This window comes from Lindgomyces ingoldianus, assembly GCF_010093535.1.
Source record: "Lindgomyces ingoldianus strain ATCC 200398 unplaced genomic scaffold BDR25scaffold_1, whole genome shotgun sequence".
Classification (NCBI taxonomy): Eukaryota; Fungi; Ascomycota; class Dothideomycetes; order Pleosporales; family Lindgomycetaceae; genus Lindgomyces; species Lindgomyces ingoldianus.
Window position 1 is genome coordinate 2984163 of NW_022985162.1, and position 16002 is coordinate 3000164.

The following is a 16002-nucleotide window of genomic DNA, read 5'->3' on the forward strand; positions in this document are numbered from 1 at the left end:
CCATGGCCAAGAACATGGAATCTGCTCTGAGACATTGCCGAAAGCTTGGAGACGTCGTCTGCTTCACAACCGTCGAACCACGCTCCAATGACGCCTTCTCCTGGGCTTCACATACTTCACCTATCCAGAATTCTGGTAAGAGAATCCTGAGCATTGGTGCCCTTGCGAACAGCTCGTCACAGCTTGCCTTAGCCCTACTAGGGAGAGCAAACGGCTATTCCCACCCTCTTCGTACGTGTTTGGAGTCTTCGGCTGCCAGAAAGCTCCAGAACTCAAACAAATCGAAAACAGCCTCAAGCTCGGGCTCATCTCGGTTCACAAGAGAAATTTTCATTGTCCTCACCTTCAATCGCCCTCATCGCAATTCTATTTTCCTGTCTGTTGACTTGCAAGCCGCTTTTCGCTTCAGCATAAGATTCCTACAGCATGAATTATGTGCACACTCCATGTATGTTAAGGCAACTGTCCGCATCTCTGCATCCGGGTTTGAGGTTTAATTAACCTAATGCTGTGCGTCCTGCACCCTCCAGCTTTTTAGTGGCACCATGGCACGATTGGTACGGCCACTGCCGCCCACAGATTCTGGGGTGAGATCTGACAACAAAGATCGACCGGAAGGAACGCTTCTTTCTTCCTTGGAAGGCTAGTTTGAAATCCAAAACTCTTCCTCATCATCATGGCATTTCGTGAGAGTGGAATTCCTTGCCACCACAAAGAAGAATTTGAAAATCGTCGAAATGCTTCAAGCATCCCAGGTCCAGGCGGGCTCATTCTAGGATGAATTCCCCATCATCTATGTGGTGGGTACACATCGCAATTGCAAAACGAGTCAGAATCTACGTGCCGCCCATGCCAGACAGACTTGACAGCAGTCCCGGAACGATTCGCTCCTTGAGGGCTGTAACCTCGCCTGTTCGCCTGAGGCCGCCACTGCAAATCTGGATGCGACGACTTCTCCGTAGGTCTCGGGCCTGCCAGAACCCGATATTCGCCAAGTACCTTTCCGACTCCAAAATCCTCAGGCTATATCAGACTCATCCGCCATTATTCCACTTCGCTACCGATGTACGGAATGCAAGCGCTCATCTACCAGTCCTGCTTATTCTTGCAACTGGTGCAGCCTGACGCACGGGCTATATGACCCGCATCTATACCCGCCATCATCCCAGACACTGGACGTCTCGGTTACCATCCTCGATGTGTGGGGTAAATTCGAACCTCCTTCAGCCACATGATCAAAAGCAGTTCGCGTCTTAGCTATTCTGGCTCTAGTGAAGCTCACCAAAGCCCTTCTGTTTGACCATATGCAGGAGAGCGCAGAAACCGCACGTTCCTCAGCGAGAGGGATGACCTCTCAGCGTACCATGGTACCGCTTAACTTGCATCGCAATACTCTCTCTGACCACCTCTTAGCATCGCTGCCGTTGGTGGATTAAAAGAGACGAGTAAAGACGTACTGTTGCCTTCTTAATGTTGCAGGACTGCTTCTTCAACTATTTCATAGCTTGACAGCCTTCCCACTGCTATCTCATTTAGTCGAAACACTCCATATTTTCCGCCGGGACACCGCAGATCACTCAAGTCCTATGTAATACACGACACAGACGCACACAAAGAGATGGCACGTCCAAAAGCTAGGACTATTTCGAGGCCCTTTGACCCTAGGCATGTCGCTGGCGTAGGAATACCTGGAGCCACCATACCCATTTCCGGAGTGCAGAGGTCACTCACTGGACTAGAATCTGAGGACGCTGCTGCTGAGCCACGAGGGAGACCTTCAAGAGCAAACACCATCGCGAATAGTTTCAGCAGACCGAGTCTACGGCTCAAGACTTCGATATCGCGCTTAACCCGGTCTTCATCCAACTCGCCAGACACCTATCTCCGAAAACGCAACGCATCAAAGGAACGGAAGGAAAACGATTCACCACGGCAGATGATCCCAAAGCAACCACCTGTCAGGCCCAAAAGGGCCGACTCGGGCACGGCAATCGATTTAACCGATGTGCCCAAGGACGAAAGACCTCTAGGATTCCAGGAAATAATGGCGGTCAAAAGCTTTGCAGAAAGGATGGCGCTGTACAAGAAGACGAGGGATTACTGGGCAAGTGCGGACCACGGGCTAGAGGAATGGGTTGAGAGGGCTGGCGCACAGCGACCTATTGTCATGCGAGTCTAGCCCTCTGACGACTTTTGGGGATTATCTCGTTGTGTTCCACGACTTGGAACCTATTCGATCTGGTGAGATAGGCTGGGCACGCTTTGATCAGACCGGCCTCCCAGACGTCACTCAATATCCAACGCATCCTTTCACGTCGATAATCGCTATATCGGTCTCGGTCTCTCGGTTCCTGGTCTCTTCTCATGTTGATATTTACACTTTGAGCTCTCGTTCAGATACCCTTTTGCTTTTCGCGCCGGTCGCTTCTGGGTGTTTTAAGTTTGTCGTGTTCCTCAAACACCCACGTCACTGCTTTCGGCTCGAATCTAGGACCGTTGTTTGCCAATCCACCCTGCTGTTTGTCCAATTTTAGAATTCGAGGCCGCATTCACCTCACTATTCCAGAATCTCACCACAAACAAACAGTGTGTATTTCATAGTACATATTGTTGAAAGTCACTACTAGTAACAAGTTGAATATATGTACATACCTACCATATGATGACGTCGGCGGACGGTGGAACAAGATACCTCCATCGCCACCTATTCAGTCTATGCGCTACCAATCATTTTGCTTTCTCATATCACTGTTTACGTTAATCTTACCGCATGCTATAAACGCTCGCATAAAATACACTCGATAAATTCTATCGCCTCCTCACAAAATTCCTCTCTGCAACCAAAGCTGGACAGCAATTCTAGCTCCGACATCAGAATCATCACAGCACACACGTTGTAATCTAATATCTCTGCCGAAATCGCAACTCACCGGTAACTTACCCCCAAGCACGGCTGAACCCCAACTCCATCATCAACACCAACCATGTGCACAACCTACCCAAAACGCTACTCTTGCAGCAGCTCAAAGAAGGTTTCGAACGCTTCACTCACGCTCACGAACAAGGTTTTCCTTGCTACATGATCCGCACGGATTTGCGCCTGTGTGCCGAACGGTGTCTGTGCATTGGCGTTGGATGCTTTGGAAATTTCAAGAGGGTGTTTGGGTGCGTGGTGTGAGATGTAGGGTGTAGGATAGGATTAAATGGACTCTAATTCAAAGAAAAGCCTTCACTCACCTTTTGATGTCCTCTACAACCAAGAAACCCGACAGTTCCTCCCGGCTGACCCCCCTTCCAGTTGCGCCTCACGCTATCCAACCAATTGCATGACTGAACCTAATCTGTCTACTGTTTCAATCATTCAGTCGGTCATGTGCAAAATCTCTATGGAATTCTGGGACTGTGGATGCAAATATGAAGTCTTTCAACTCTGCTACCTTTCCCGGTCCGTCAATAATGGGGCACCGTGTTGAGGGAAGGGACAAAATTAGATCGGCACGAGGAGGGCTGTGGTATACGCAGATTTGTGGTGGTTCAGAAGGGAAAAAGATTCTTGAGGTTGGATAAGTGATAAAGCGATTCGGATTCGCTAAGGACGGAGATGTATAATTTGATAACTTAGCCCCTAATTCAATATTTCTGTCTTGACCTGTCGGCGCGATTAAATGAATACATACCCAGGATGTGATGGATTTCTCGGTCATACCTCCCCGTGTTAGCCCATGCATGAACTACAATATAGCAACGCAATACCTGCCTCTTCCTCCCTTACAATCAACAAATCTCCGCCCTCCTCTCCTATTACCGAATCGAATCATCGCATATACAACAACGCGCACACCACACCACTGTGTTTAGCGATGCGGATCCGTCACCGCTAGGATCGAGTAGTGCGCCGATGTGCAAAATACGAAATCATGTCTAACCGTGCTAGAGACATAGAACTCTGATATGCAGAAGTGCCGAAGGCATAATGATTTTGGAGTTTTGAGGAAGCTTTTTATGTGGAGGAGATAGTGACGGCTACGCTTTGCCCTTTACCTTTCCCCGCAGTTCTATGTAGTTGTATTTTGGGGATGGATGCTCTCGTTATTATACAACTACATTTTGTTTATCATGATACTTATTCGAATTGGGTATCTTTATGATCGCCAACACTATGTCTACAGTGGCTCTACTTCCGTATAATTGTTGGGCTATACTCTTGATGTCGCGGGGAAATACTTTTTATTCACTCTCACGCTTCACGAAAACCAGTTATCTAGAGTGGCTTGCTACTATATAGCCGCGCAATGGAACCATCCCATTCCCCCATAAGACATTTTAGTCCATAGCTAACTAATCTACCTCATGTAAATGCTACTGGATCCCCTCCAAACTGATCAAGCGAGCATTTCAATTACCCCCTACAGAATGCATCTTTGACAAGCTATCAATAGGTTCGGAATTATAATATCTAGGTCGGTTACCCCTACTCTTTCGAGGTAGGAGACTTATTTTGTTATAATTTCTTGATTTTTAGGTATTATCTGAAATCCTAGAAAACCACGAAGAGGATTGAGGAGAAGACTGAGAATAGTCGTGCACAGAATAAAGCATGGCACAGTCTCGGAGCATCAAGAAGTATTGCTTAGTTAGATAAGCATAAAGCCAGGATTTATGCCTATGTGCTGATGTGCTGATGAAGGATGTGGAGTGGTATAATTCGTGAATGGGAAGTGGAGTGTAGAGGGATGTGAGTCCCACAAGATGAGAAAGGGGCAAACAGTTTGCGAAACTTCTTAGAGCATCTCTTCAACTACCATTTTACTCATCTTCCTTATTCACACCTATCTCGTAGGAAGCTAGGCGATGCTATAAACACATTGATTAAGAGAACTTATACATTGTTAGGAGAATAGACGAAGTTAACCTATGGTAACTTCCTTAGGGATCCTATATAGCATCTTGCAATGGGTTTGCTTAGCTTGCTGCCATGCGAACGAGGGAATTGGCGTAAACATAGCTACCAACTTGATAGGTACTCCTGAGGATACTGGTTTTGAACCACGGCACTAGCCATTGGCTCATGGGCACAAACAAATTATTCCTTGACACTCCATCAAAGCCCCCGCCTCGTACTGCCAATGCATCTCTTGGAGAAAGTAAGAAACCAAGTCGGTCTATGCTCGACTTGAAATCGGGGGTCTTCCTCGCCAAACAGGTCTTCTGGATGCTATAGGCAAAGATTCGGAGTATTTGGCAATTTGGGAAGCTACTAAGTTTCTGATATGCGTGGTTTCGAATCTCTCCCCCAGGGGCTAGTTGGTCGGGATCCCGCCTATGAAAGATTACCAACATAGTAGACCCAAGGAGGTACATTTGCTGCTATAACACGATCGAGGGGGTAAACCAGCTGGAATTCGTCAACCGAAAGCTTTACGAAGAGACATGCGGTCTCGTTCTCCACTCCAACGATATCGCATTCATCAGAAATGATGGGTAATACCGACTGAGCACAAGTGCTGTGCGTTCATCACCAAAGTCCCAGAGGTTGAGAGGAACCGCCTACGTACTTTGGCCTTCGTATCTACTTGGGTGCATGGCTCGGCGGCCTTGGCTGATCCGGGGTTTACACGCTATTATCCGCGTTCCTTGAACAGTACATGCGTCGGTTACCCCAATATTCGGATCAAATCCCATCTGCCTCTTCTTCTCCAAAACTAGATGAATTCTCTCAAGGATACATTCAGGCTTATAATCGGCTTTCGAGGAGTGGTCATCTTGCTAAATATTCGGTTGTTGGGGGCTTTCAGAAGGATCTCTATGTTGCAGAAGCGAGCCGTACTAAAGTTGCTTTGGTGGAGGCAAGTTCGTTCCACTTATTCCTGCTCCCCGCTTCTTCCCCTATCATGCTCAAGCTAAAAAGGTATCGTCCACCTTCATGCCTGCATTTTCGAATGAATATCGCTATTGGTGCTGCGAGTTGGATTGTTGGGTAGCCATTCTGAAGGGGTGACACAAGTATAGATTCTACATGGCTGAGTATTTGTAAGACTCACACCGAGACGTTTGGTGCCCGAATAGACTCAATTAGAATTCTCCAGATGAAACAGGTCTTGGATGACACGTTTTCAATTTTGACGGAAGATATTCATATTGGCATCTAGAATGCTGGAAGACATAATATGAAGCATTCTATAGACATTGCGAGTAATAGTCGTTCACCTTATTGCAGGTATATCCCGTGACGCACTAGATGGTTGTTAAATATGTTATTACTGAAGATCCAAGACTAACACTTACATTCGTATCCCCGGTGTAGCCACTACCCCCGCACTGGCCGTATTGCTTCACAGTACCAACAGTCGGGCTCGAAGGCTCAGGCTTAGCACTTGTTACCAAAGTAGTCGACTGAGACACTACTACGGAAGAGGGGATAGAAGAAGAAACAGCTGTGGTGGCGGGAGAGCCCGCGCCTGGGTCAGTCGTACCTGTGCTCGCGCCCGCACCACCGGGACTGGCGATCGCTGTGGTTAAGTCGCCACTCTCGATGTAGACGCCACTGAAGTACCAGTCCTCAGCACCAGTGCCATCATTGCCAGCGCGTGGGAGACGTAGCACACCGAGATGCCAGTCTGCACCGTTTGAGGAGGTGCTGCCAGAGAACGGGCCAGCGGTCTTGGTGAGTGGGTCTGAGCCGGTGGAGTGCCAGAAGGTAACGGAATTGGAAGAGAAGTTCTACAATATAGGTTAGAAACACCTTCCGCTGGGAGGAAACCTGGAGGGTTGGGCGTACAATCTCATAAGCAACATTGTGCCAAACATCTGCCAAGAGCTCGACCTTCCACTTGCTCTGTCCGCCGACCATCCACTGCAGGTTCGTGTTGCTAGTTCCGGATTCACCATTGACCCACCCGTACTTTAGTTCCGTGAAATGGCTCTCGAAGAAGCAGATCTGATGCTCATTCGTCGCACTCGGGACATTCGTCGTTGACCGCTTGATCGAGAAGTGGTAGTAAACCTTTCCAGAGTTGATAGCGGCCTTGGTCTGAGGAATGAGCTCGGTCCTCCACATATCCGAGTTCCATTTCGCGGTGCTGTCGATGGTGATCTTGGCACCCTGCTTGGAGCCAGTGTCTGCAGGATTCTTGAATTTCGCGTCAAGGTTCACGTATTTGGTGACGGCGCCGGATCCGTGGATGTAGTACTGGTAGTTTCCGACTTGGTTGGCCCATGACCCTAAAAAGGTCAGTCAGGGTTATCGCGGAAGCACAATTGAGGCATGCACAATTGTTGAGATCTGCGCTAGACTTCATCTCGTTGAAGCGGCCATCCCAAAGGATCGTTCCTGGTAGTTATGTCAGGTGCTGAATTTAGATATGTGATCATTAGAAGATCGGGATCCGTACCAGCAGACACAGCGCTCGCAAGAGCGCTGAAAAGCGTAGCATACCCAAACATGACGGCGACGTAGCAAGAAACCAAAAACTCACGACCGATAGCAAAGGCGAACAGAACGAAAAGGAGACTGGCGCACCGATTTCTCTATATAAATTCCCCCCCCCGCAAATAGTACAAGCCCCCTAGCAATTTTGCCATCATCCATCACAGCGCCCCAGGTTATTCCAAAGACGGGTATGCTCCTCCGCACATCAACCCCCCTGCTCTCCAATTTTCCAGAAACGAAACGAAACAGATTCCAGGCCGAAGTCGTACGCGGCAAACGATGGATGCGTGACTTCGCCCTTAATAAAATCAATTTGCAGCCGCCGGTATTTCAGGCATCAGAGCATTGTCTAGTGGCCACTGGTGGCGGCCATACGGTCCGGGGTGCAGCAATTTAAACGAAGCGCGGGGTCTCCACCGTGTAAATGAGATCGGACACGAAATTTTTCCGTTCACGACCGAGCAAGAAGGAATACGAACAGCCTGATAGAAATCGCGATGAGCAGGCCGCTGAGCAAATCTTGTCGAGGTCGGAGAAAATGTGATAGAGGAAGGATAGAATTACAGGGTAGTTGTTGAAATTAACCTTCAAGGGACATCTACAAATTGCCTGTTGAGGACTAGTCCCACCGCGATAGGAGAGTTGTGTAGGTATCAAATCTTGTATCACAGCATGAACAAGGAACGGTACACGTTATTTATCCAGCCTTTCTTAAATCAGATCTACATGCATGCAAGGTTTTCAAGACATCTAAAAAGAGGTGTATATACATCTTCGAACACGGGGAGATCCGCTGTCCCATGTACCCAATATGTACAAACGAATGAAGCATTCACTGCTAAGTAATCTTGTACTAGTGATAGCATCAGATTACACAATATTGCTGCAAATGTAGGAACGACTTGGTATGCTATAATTCCCCACTAAGCCAGGAAATAAATATGTGCAAGAAAAACTAAAAATCCGCAGTCTAGTAGCCGGTACCGAACAGTTCGACGCAGTCTTAGATCGGATCTTAACGGGGTCGGCCTAGAATTTTGGGTTGGCATTGACAAGCAGCTGCTCGAAGTATGCCTCAAACCACGTGCCAGCCTCTGGCGCGGGTTGCAGAGCGTCGGCGTAACCGCAATGGGCGTCGTAGCGGACGGCACTGGAATTGCTTGTTCCATCGCACTCGCCGCCCGGCTTGACCCAAACAAAGGCATCGAGAAGTGGATCAGGCGTGACTGTCGTAGGGCGGATTCCGAAACCAGTACCAATGACGTTGCACCAGTCTCCCCATGCTTGTTGTTTGGTTGGTTGAACGCCGTTGCGAGCTGAAGAAAGCTCAGCTTAAGTCAAGGTGTAATTGTATAGGATATAAGCACTTACAGGTATCCATGATGAAGTGGGCTGGAAACCCTTGAGCCTGCAACAACGGAGCGAATTTGTTGATATATGACTTTTCGTCGCAAACCTGGTTTCCTTGTGTGTATGAGGGGCATGTGGAGATCGACCAAGCGTTATAATTAGCCACGTTCGTCGCTAAGCCTCGGACAGCTGCCGGCTTTCCTGCGTCAGAATATATCTGAGCGAAAAGCTTAGCAGCAGGGTCGATGTTCGCCGGCCAACCAAGCCATCCAGCATGACCAGCATCCATGTACATGACAACGTTCTTCAAGTTGAGCGTCTTCAATGCATATACAGTGAGTGTCTTGTATGCCGACTCTGCATTTGCACACTTTTGAACATTCAAGTTGGTGACGAGATTGGCTAAGCTGTCTGGCTCTGCGTCGCGTCAGTTGTCAATTACAGAATTTACAAATCAAGGACTGGTTACCAATTACGAGCACAAAGAAAACGTCTGGGAAAGCCTTGATTTGTGCAGCGATAGAGTCGATGTAGCCTTGGTAAAGAGTGGCGCCGTTGTTTGCGAGCGACAATTCACCGTTTGAGGCAAGGGCAGAGCAATCTCTTTCTGGAAGATCATACACGACCAAAGGAAGCATCAAGTTGGCACCAGCTGCATTCTGCTTCTGGACATCTTTGGCGTAAGTCTCAATAGATGGGACTTTCGCACGGGTATCCCTATGGCAAAATTAGGTATGGTGTAAATTTTAGCAAGGTCTCTACTGACAGCCAAACGAAGGTACCGATCTTGGCGACTTCGGTTGCTTTTGCTGCCCATGTAGCACTCCCCTTGGCTGAGAGGGTGGGTGCTGCAGAGCTCGAGATCTCAGAAGCATAGTATGGATTGGCATAGAAGCTCTTTCCCGCCATTGGGTTTCCAGAAGCTTCGGCAGGAGGTTGAGTAGATGTAGGTACAGCTACGGTCGTTAGAGTCGTGCCAGCTCCGCCGTTGTTTCCGCCGCTCGAGTTGGGAAGGCACTGCGAATAATCTGCAAATGATTAGAACTAGGCCTCCTTCAGGTCTCTCAGAGAAATCTGAGATCTCATCTTACAATCGTTGGACTTCGTGCAGGTAGAACCAGACGCACAAGTCGTAGATCCGCTGTAGTTAATTCCACCACCTGTTGACTTTAGCTGACTGAACGGACTAGGAACGGTATATACTGACATTGGCCATAAACGGGGACCTGAGCATGCGTAGTGGCCAACGCCGCTGCAAGAGCAAGAATGACCCGACTCTTCATGATTGCAGAGGGATAACTACGATAGTAAATCAGGAAGGCAAAAGAAGGGAACTCGAGGTTTGAGTTTTGAGTGCTTCGATATCACCAGAGGGATGTAATGCTGGCGTCTTATATATTCTCAAAAATCGCCCTTCCCCGGGACTTGCCCATCTCCTGTGGGTATGGCGAGCCTGCCCGCTGTCCTGAGCGCGACTGTGGCAGTTTACAGTTTACCAGGGATACGTCAACTGATCACACCGGGCTGAACATTGCTAACACCATAAACAGAAGCTCATGATACGGGCTAATCTCGCTGGCGGAGCTTGTGAATACTTTCCGCTGGTGTGAGAATCGTTAGGCTCACGAAGGCCTTACCGAGGAAGCTCTTGACCTCATGAGGGCACACAATTTCCTGGTAGACGCAGAAGTGGCTTGATATGATGGTCCCGGATCCCAGGTTGAGATATGGAACCCATGTCGAAGTACTTGCAGACGTGCGGCCTTCCACCCGGGTTTGGCTGAGGGTCATGCATGAAGAGAAGACAATCCTTGGGCGATTTTAAGCCACCAAAGAAGCTGCAGGCGATCCCATGGGCAACTCGGAGTAAGATTGTCGGTTTTGGGTGTTGCCGGAATGGGGGTACAAGAGTTCCGATATTCAATCTAAAGGGTAATTAATCGAGAACGTGACCTGCACCCATGAGGCTCTTGGGCAATTGGGTTGGGTGAGATTGCCCCGCAATATATTAGCCAGAAATAGTTCGCAGTCTGGAAAGTCGTTCCGGGAGCCTTTGAAACCTCCCAATCCTTGAACATATGTGATGGTGTGCTGGAATTTTCCGGATGACTAGAATAACACAGGTTGGGCTGAGGCTAGTCCTGGTGAGCCTGGTTCGCGTCGGAAAGATAAGATGAAATATAGTTTAGAAGCTTGATAGAAACTTTCGATAGATGTTCTACAGTTGTTCGTGCAGAATAAGAGCGTCGTTCGGCGATTTGGCGTGGTCTTCATCTTATTGGAGGACGGTTGCCAGGGTCCCGGATGATTTCATGGAAAGAAAACTGATCGGGAGCAAGTGACAAAGCACAAAATGCACGGGGATGCTGTGGAAATTTGAGCGTTACAATTTGAAACGTGGCGTAGTGGCGTTCTCAAGATGCGTGCCTTAGGACAGGAAGGTATTGTAACTTACATATGTTGGATCCAGTTCATGTGAGATCTGCATGAAATGAAAGGAACCAGCTCCCTGTATCCTAGTCTCTCATTTTTGGTGACCTGGAGTTCGATGATGTCGGAGAAGCCTACCATAATGAATATCTAGGCGTGACGTTAGAGAATATAATAGTCTGAGCACCGACACCTCTCGCAATTGAGTAGTAAGGTCGGCCGAGGTGCGGACAGTGACATCACGCATGGCCTTCTGGCCACTATGTAGGTAGGGCTAACCAGGTCCGTTAGATACGTGACTTCGCGCCACGATCTGGAGCCTTAGAATATACCTACTTCAAAAAAGGGACTGAGTGACGGTACCGAAGAACTTAAAGACTAAGACTGGTAATTTTGAAACCGTTCACTAGGCCTTAGGCTGTTTCCTGCTGCCATATCGTCTGTTTCAGGTAGAGAATGGAGGACAAAAGACGACATGAGAGATGAGGTATCCATGAGGTCTGGTGAGGTAATACAGTTTCTTACCTCGAAGATACTTTCCGGTTCAGAGTGACTGCGAAGGGAGAAAATCCTGACTCTCTGTGTTGCATGTGGAGTGCAGAATACGAATGCCCGTGGGCTCTTGCCAACGTTCCGCCAAGGGAGATAAGAGAGCTCAATGACAGCTCAGAAGTTCTTCTTCCACTCATAAAGCCGACACCAACCTTAGTGCATCTAATTCTCTTCAACTATCTACGGAGAGGGTGAGGCTGGCCATGTTTGCGACGTCCCAGGTTCGCGTCGTGTCTCCTCTTGCTAGCGTGCCCTTCGCAGGCCGCTCCCAACTGGCCTCTCCAACTCGAATGCTTCGATTCATGACCCATTTGCACCCTTTCAGCACTTCCGCTCCCAGCATTAATGCTTTCACTTCAGTGCGATCTGATGGACTACCGAAGGACTGCACCACTATCAACCCCCAAGAAAGGCAAAAGTGGGGCCCGACCAGGCTCCGCGAATCGGAGATGGACCCACCAGCGCGCCCTTCGAACGACATCCTGCCAGCACCCAACCTCACCTTCAACATTGATAGGTGACTACCCCTCTCTCATGCTCTCACCTTCCATGTAAGCAATACTGATCATGCAAACGGATCCTAGACCGAAAGTCCTCCTCTTTGGAGCCGGTGGCGTTGGCACAGTTTACCTTTACCTTCTCTCAAAAGTGTCATCCATCACAGCGGTCTGCCGGTCAAACTACGACATAGTAAAGAAAGATGGCTTCATCATCAACTCTTCGCTTTTTGGCCAGAATATCCACTTCACGCCCGATGTCGTACGCGACTGCAGTGAGGCAGCGTCCTTGGACCCAAGGCCATTCGACTTTATTATCGTGTGCAGCAAGGCCACTCCAGCCACCATTCCAAGACTGATAGCTCCAGCAGTGACCCCTGGTTGTACCACTATTGCACTTATTCAGAATGGGATCGGCATCGAAGATGAGTACATCGAAGCTTTCCCAGCCAATCCTCTCGTCAGCTGTGTTGTCTATCTCCCGGCAACGCAACGGCCCCTAGGCGTCATTAAACACGGGGAAATTGAGCGTCTCGAGATTGGAAGCTATCCCTCATCAGCCTCATCTGAACACGCCAAGGCATTCGCTGAACTTTTCGCTTCTGCTGGCGCAACCGCCGAGCTTTACGAAGACGTCCAATCCATGCGATGGTTCAAGCTTTTGGCTAATGCATCCTGGAACCCCCTCTGCGCCCTTACTCAATGTACCGATGCAGAGTTCATGGAGTCTTCGTCGCCCGCAACAGGCCTGGTGTTCGACATTATGTTGGAAGTCTGTGACATTGCTAAGGCCTACGGCTACACCATTTCGCGACATGAAGCCGAGCATCAGCTTGGACGAGCCAAGGCCAGGATCTACCACAAGTCTGGAGTCGAGCCAAGCATGTTGCAGGATGTGAGAAGTGGTCGAAAATTGGAGGTTGAGGCAATCGTTGGCAATGCGGTGAGAATGGGCAAAGCAAAGGGTGTGAAATGTGAGAAGCTGGAAATGCTCTATGTCCTTGCAACAGCACTGGACTCGCAAGTCAGGAGGGATGTGGAGCGATGAAATTACGACAATACTCAACATATATACAGTTGTGTTGCAGAGTGCCTTTTAGGGGGCTGAGATTTGAGAATTCGAAAGGAAGACGTATAGGCTCTGAATTCTCGGCATTCATTATTAAGTCGTGGCGATGAAAGCTCCTAGGTGGTGAGCGACTAGAGGTGGAAATCATGTAGAGGTTTTACAGACAAACATCTACATATGAGGTGGGCAAGCATGCGGCTATGTTAAAGGGTGTTCAAGGGTATCTAGCTCCACTATTAGAACATTGCCTGTTCGGCTAGACTCTTACTAACTTCTTGGGGTTTGCCTTTCAGTCTTTCTTTCCTGTTCTCCTGCTCTCCTGCTCTCCTTCTCTCCTGCTCTCCTCTTCTTATTCATGCACCCTCTACAGCTTAACGGCCTCTCTAGATGCACAGCTCGAAGGTCACCATAACTCCATCAATGTATCCAGGCGAGTCTGAGTTCGATTTTAACACACCGCTTCTTGAAAACTCGCTGTTTCATCAGACTCTTTCTGTGATCTTGTCTCTGGTTCTTGGCTCTTGTTTCCCTACTGTAATTCATGCTGCACATGTCACGATGTAGGTACGACACCATGAGAGTCAGCATCGGGTTTCGGCCGTGGATCAAGACCACACACTAGGGGAGTGCTTCCCGAATGTGCATCTCGCAACACTTCTTCTAGAGAACCATGAGATTTGGAAACTAATGCAGATTTCGTTACCCTACCTGCCTGTTTTAGTACTCGCTCGTTAATAAATGTGCGAATGAATATCACGTCTTTTCCCGTTGTTCAACTACAACAATATGAACCACCAACCTTCCCATCACATTATCCAAATTCTCTAGTCTGCCAGCGCATAAACTCCTTAATCCTCCCTGCAGCACTCACATATCTAACCGCATTACGATTAGATTACATTGTGCACTGAGTGTTTTCGTGCACTTACATTCCATGTCAGCAACGAAACGAGACAGCGCTTCCAACGAGCCGTAGTACTGTACAATTGAGCAATTTTGATGCTTGTACGGGTAAGGTTTTGTGTAGGTTCGTACAGCAGGGAGGATGAGAGATAGGTGTAGGTATAGTAACTGTTACGGCTCACGTGATCTGTATGAGTAGTACGATTCGATTGAAGTACGCCGTACTCTAGTCAAAACAGCTTAGATACTTACAAACCTCATCTAATTAATCAGGTACCTCTGTTGTCTGTTTTGCGCAGTCTCTTACCTAGGCTGCAGAAGTTAAGAGCCCTTTACACTGCGTCTCTTGCCTCATCCTGCGGTAGTACCGTACCTGGAGCATCATTAAACGTACGGTGCAGCTCACAAACTGGGTACATTCGTACTTAACGCCTGACCGGTACGGCTCACTCAGTAGTACGCCCTGTTGGAAACCCTGTAAGTGAGATGTCACTCATCCCAGCTATTTCACCAAACTTACCAATCGCAATAACAGCAACTACTGGTCTCAGGGCATTTTGAAGCCTGCTAGACAGAAGCGTCATTGAGGTAGAAAATGGCTGTGAGGCTAAGAAGCTAGGTACACAGCTAGCTTGCGAGGGTTTAAGAATCGAGGTGGCCTTTCGGGGGGCGTTTCCGGGCGCGAGAGTGACCTTGACTTGTAGTAGGCAGACCGTCAGGCCTTCGTGAACGATTTGAAAAGGAAGGAAGGGAAGTTGCTGTCGGATTCAGGCTCGCCGCGAATGAGACGACTCTGGTACAGCTCCTGCACAATGGCAACGACAGCGACAGCAGCACCACAAATATCAACATCCTCCTGGACAACCCTTACCATCATCTCAACCCTTTCATTGCCACCAGCATTCAATCTTACAAAACGCTCTAACCAGGGCTTCCAACGAGGCGTAGTACTGTACGATTGGGCGATTTTGAGGCCTGTACGGGTGAGATTTTGTGTACGTTCGTACGACAGGGAGGAGGAGAGGTAGGTGTACGTATCGTAACTGTTACGGCTCACGTGATCTGTACAAGTAGTACAATTCAATTAAAGTACACCGTACTCTAGTTGAAACAGCTAAGACTATGGGTCTCTAGAGACGCAAGATTAAGGTCTAATTAACTATAAAATAACTAGTTCTCCCTAGTAACAAGAGCAGATAGGACTAGATAAGGCCTGTAAGGCGGCAAGAGGCGTGGATAGATAACTCTGCAATAGAAAATAGTCTGTAATAGGCATTTTTAAGACAACAGACTGCAGATAGATAGATTAAACCCCTTAGAAAGAGATTTAAGCGCCCGCAGGCCTCCTGCTCGCCAGAGCCCTCCTACCCCTCCAGAACCCCTATATAAACTTCCCAAAAGGGTAATACAATCTGTACTACGTACCGTACCTAGGGCATCATTAATCGTACGGTACGGCTCACGAACTCGGTACGTTCGTACTGAACACGTGACCGTTACGGTTCACTTTGTACGGACCGTAGTACGGCCCGTTGGAAGCCCTGGCTCTAACCCCGCGCTAATCGGCGTGAACCCCGCCATCGCCATCCCCATCGCCATCTTTGCCGCAATAGTCTCGGGATTGGGCGCCCGAGCTGGAACCTGGAAATGCTGGGAAATGATTCCCTCGTCCCACAAAGCACCTGTGACCACATCACAGGAAAACCTCGAGCCTTCTCCTAGCAAGCGAAAATGCATGATGAATTACGGGCTAGAAGCACATCCAATTGAGT

General features: G+C 48.5%; 4 protein-coding genes across 4 annotated transcripts; 2 read left to right on the forward strand and 2 right to left on the reverse strand.

Annotated features, from left to right (window-relative positions):
* Positions 1 to 2: 2 nt before the first annotated feature.
* BDR25DRAFT_338913 (uncharacterized protein) lies at positions 3 to 2179 on the forward strand (the record flags this gene model as incomplete). The annotated part of the gene is made up of 4 exons (XM_033693322.1): positions 3 to 448; positions 756 to 958; positions 1273 to 1367; positions 1505 to 2179. The coding sequence occupies 4 exons, from the start codon at positions 3 to 5 to the stop codon at positions 2177 to 2179; spliced, it is 1419 nt and encodes a 472-aa protein (XP_033555166.1).
* Positions 2180 to 6234: 4055 nt separating this feature from the next.
* On the reverse strand, positions 6235 to 7540 carry BDR25DRAFT_365496 (uncharacterized protein; the record flags this gene model as incomplete). Its single annotated transcript, XM_033696895.1, has 4 exons — positions 7392 to 7540; positions 7271 to 7330; positions 6779 to 7221; positions 6235 to 6720 (listed from the first exon to the last, which is right to left on the reverse strand). The coding sequence occupies exons 1-4, from the start codon at positions 7441 to 7443 to the stop codon at positions 6235 to 6237; spliced, it is 1041 nt and encodes a 346-aa protein (XP_033555167.1). The 5' UTR covers positions 7444 to 7540.
* Positions 7541 to 8366: 826 nt separating this feature from the next.
* BDR25DRAFT_10114 (putative 1,4-beta-D-glucan cellobiohydrolase C) lies at positions 8367 to 10203 on the reverse strand. The gene is made up of 6 exons (XM_033683443.1): positions 9987 to 10203; positions 9871 to 9939; positions 9546 to 9807; positions 9249 to 9496; positions 8801 to 9196; positions 8367 to 8745 (listed from the first exon to the last, which is right to left on the reverse strand). The coding sequence occupies exons 1-6, from the start codon at positions 10060 to 10062 to the stop codon at positions 8459 to 8461; spliced, it is 1338 nt and encodes a 445-aa protein (XP_033555168.1). The 5' UTR covers positions 10063 to 10203; the 3' UTR covers positions 8367 to 8458.
* Positions 10204 to 12285: 2082 nt separating this feature from the next.
* On the forward strand, positions 12286 to 13605 carry BDR25DRAFT_299943 (2-dehydropantoate 2-reductase). Its single transcript, XM_033689264.1, has one exon. It carries the CDS (start codon positions 12329 to 12331, stop codon positions 13304 to 13306), a length of 978 nt encoding a protein of 325 aa, XP_033555169.1. The 5' UTR covers positions 12286 to 12328; the 3' UTR covers positions 13307 to 13605.
* Positions 13606 to 16002: the final 2397 nt, after the last annotated feature.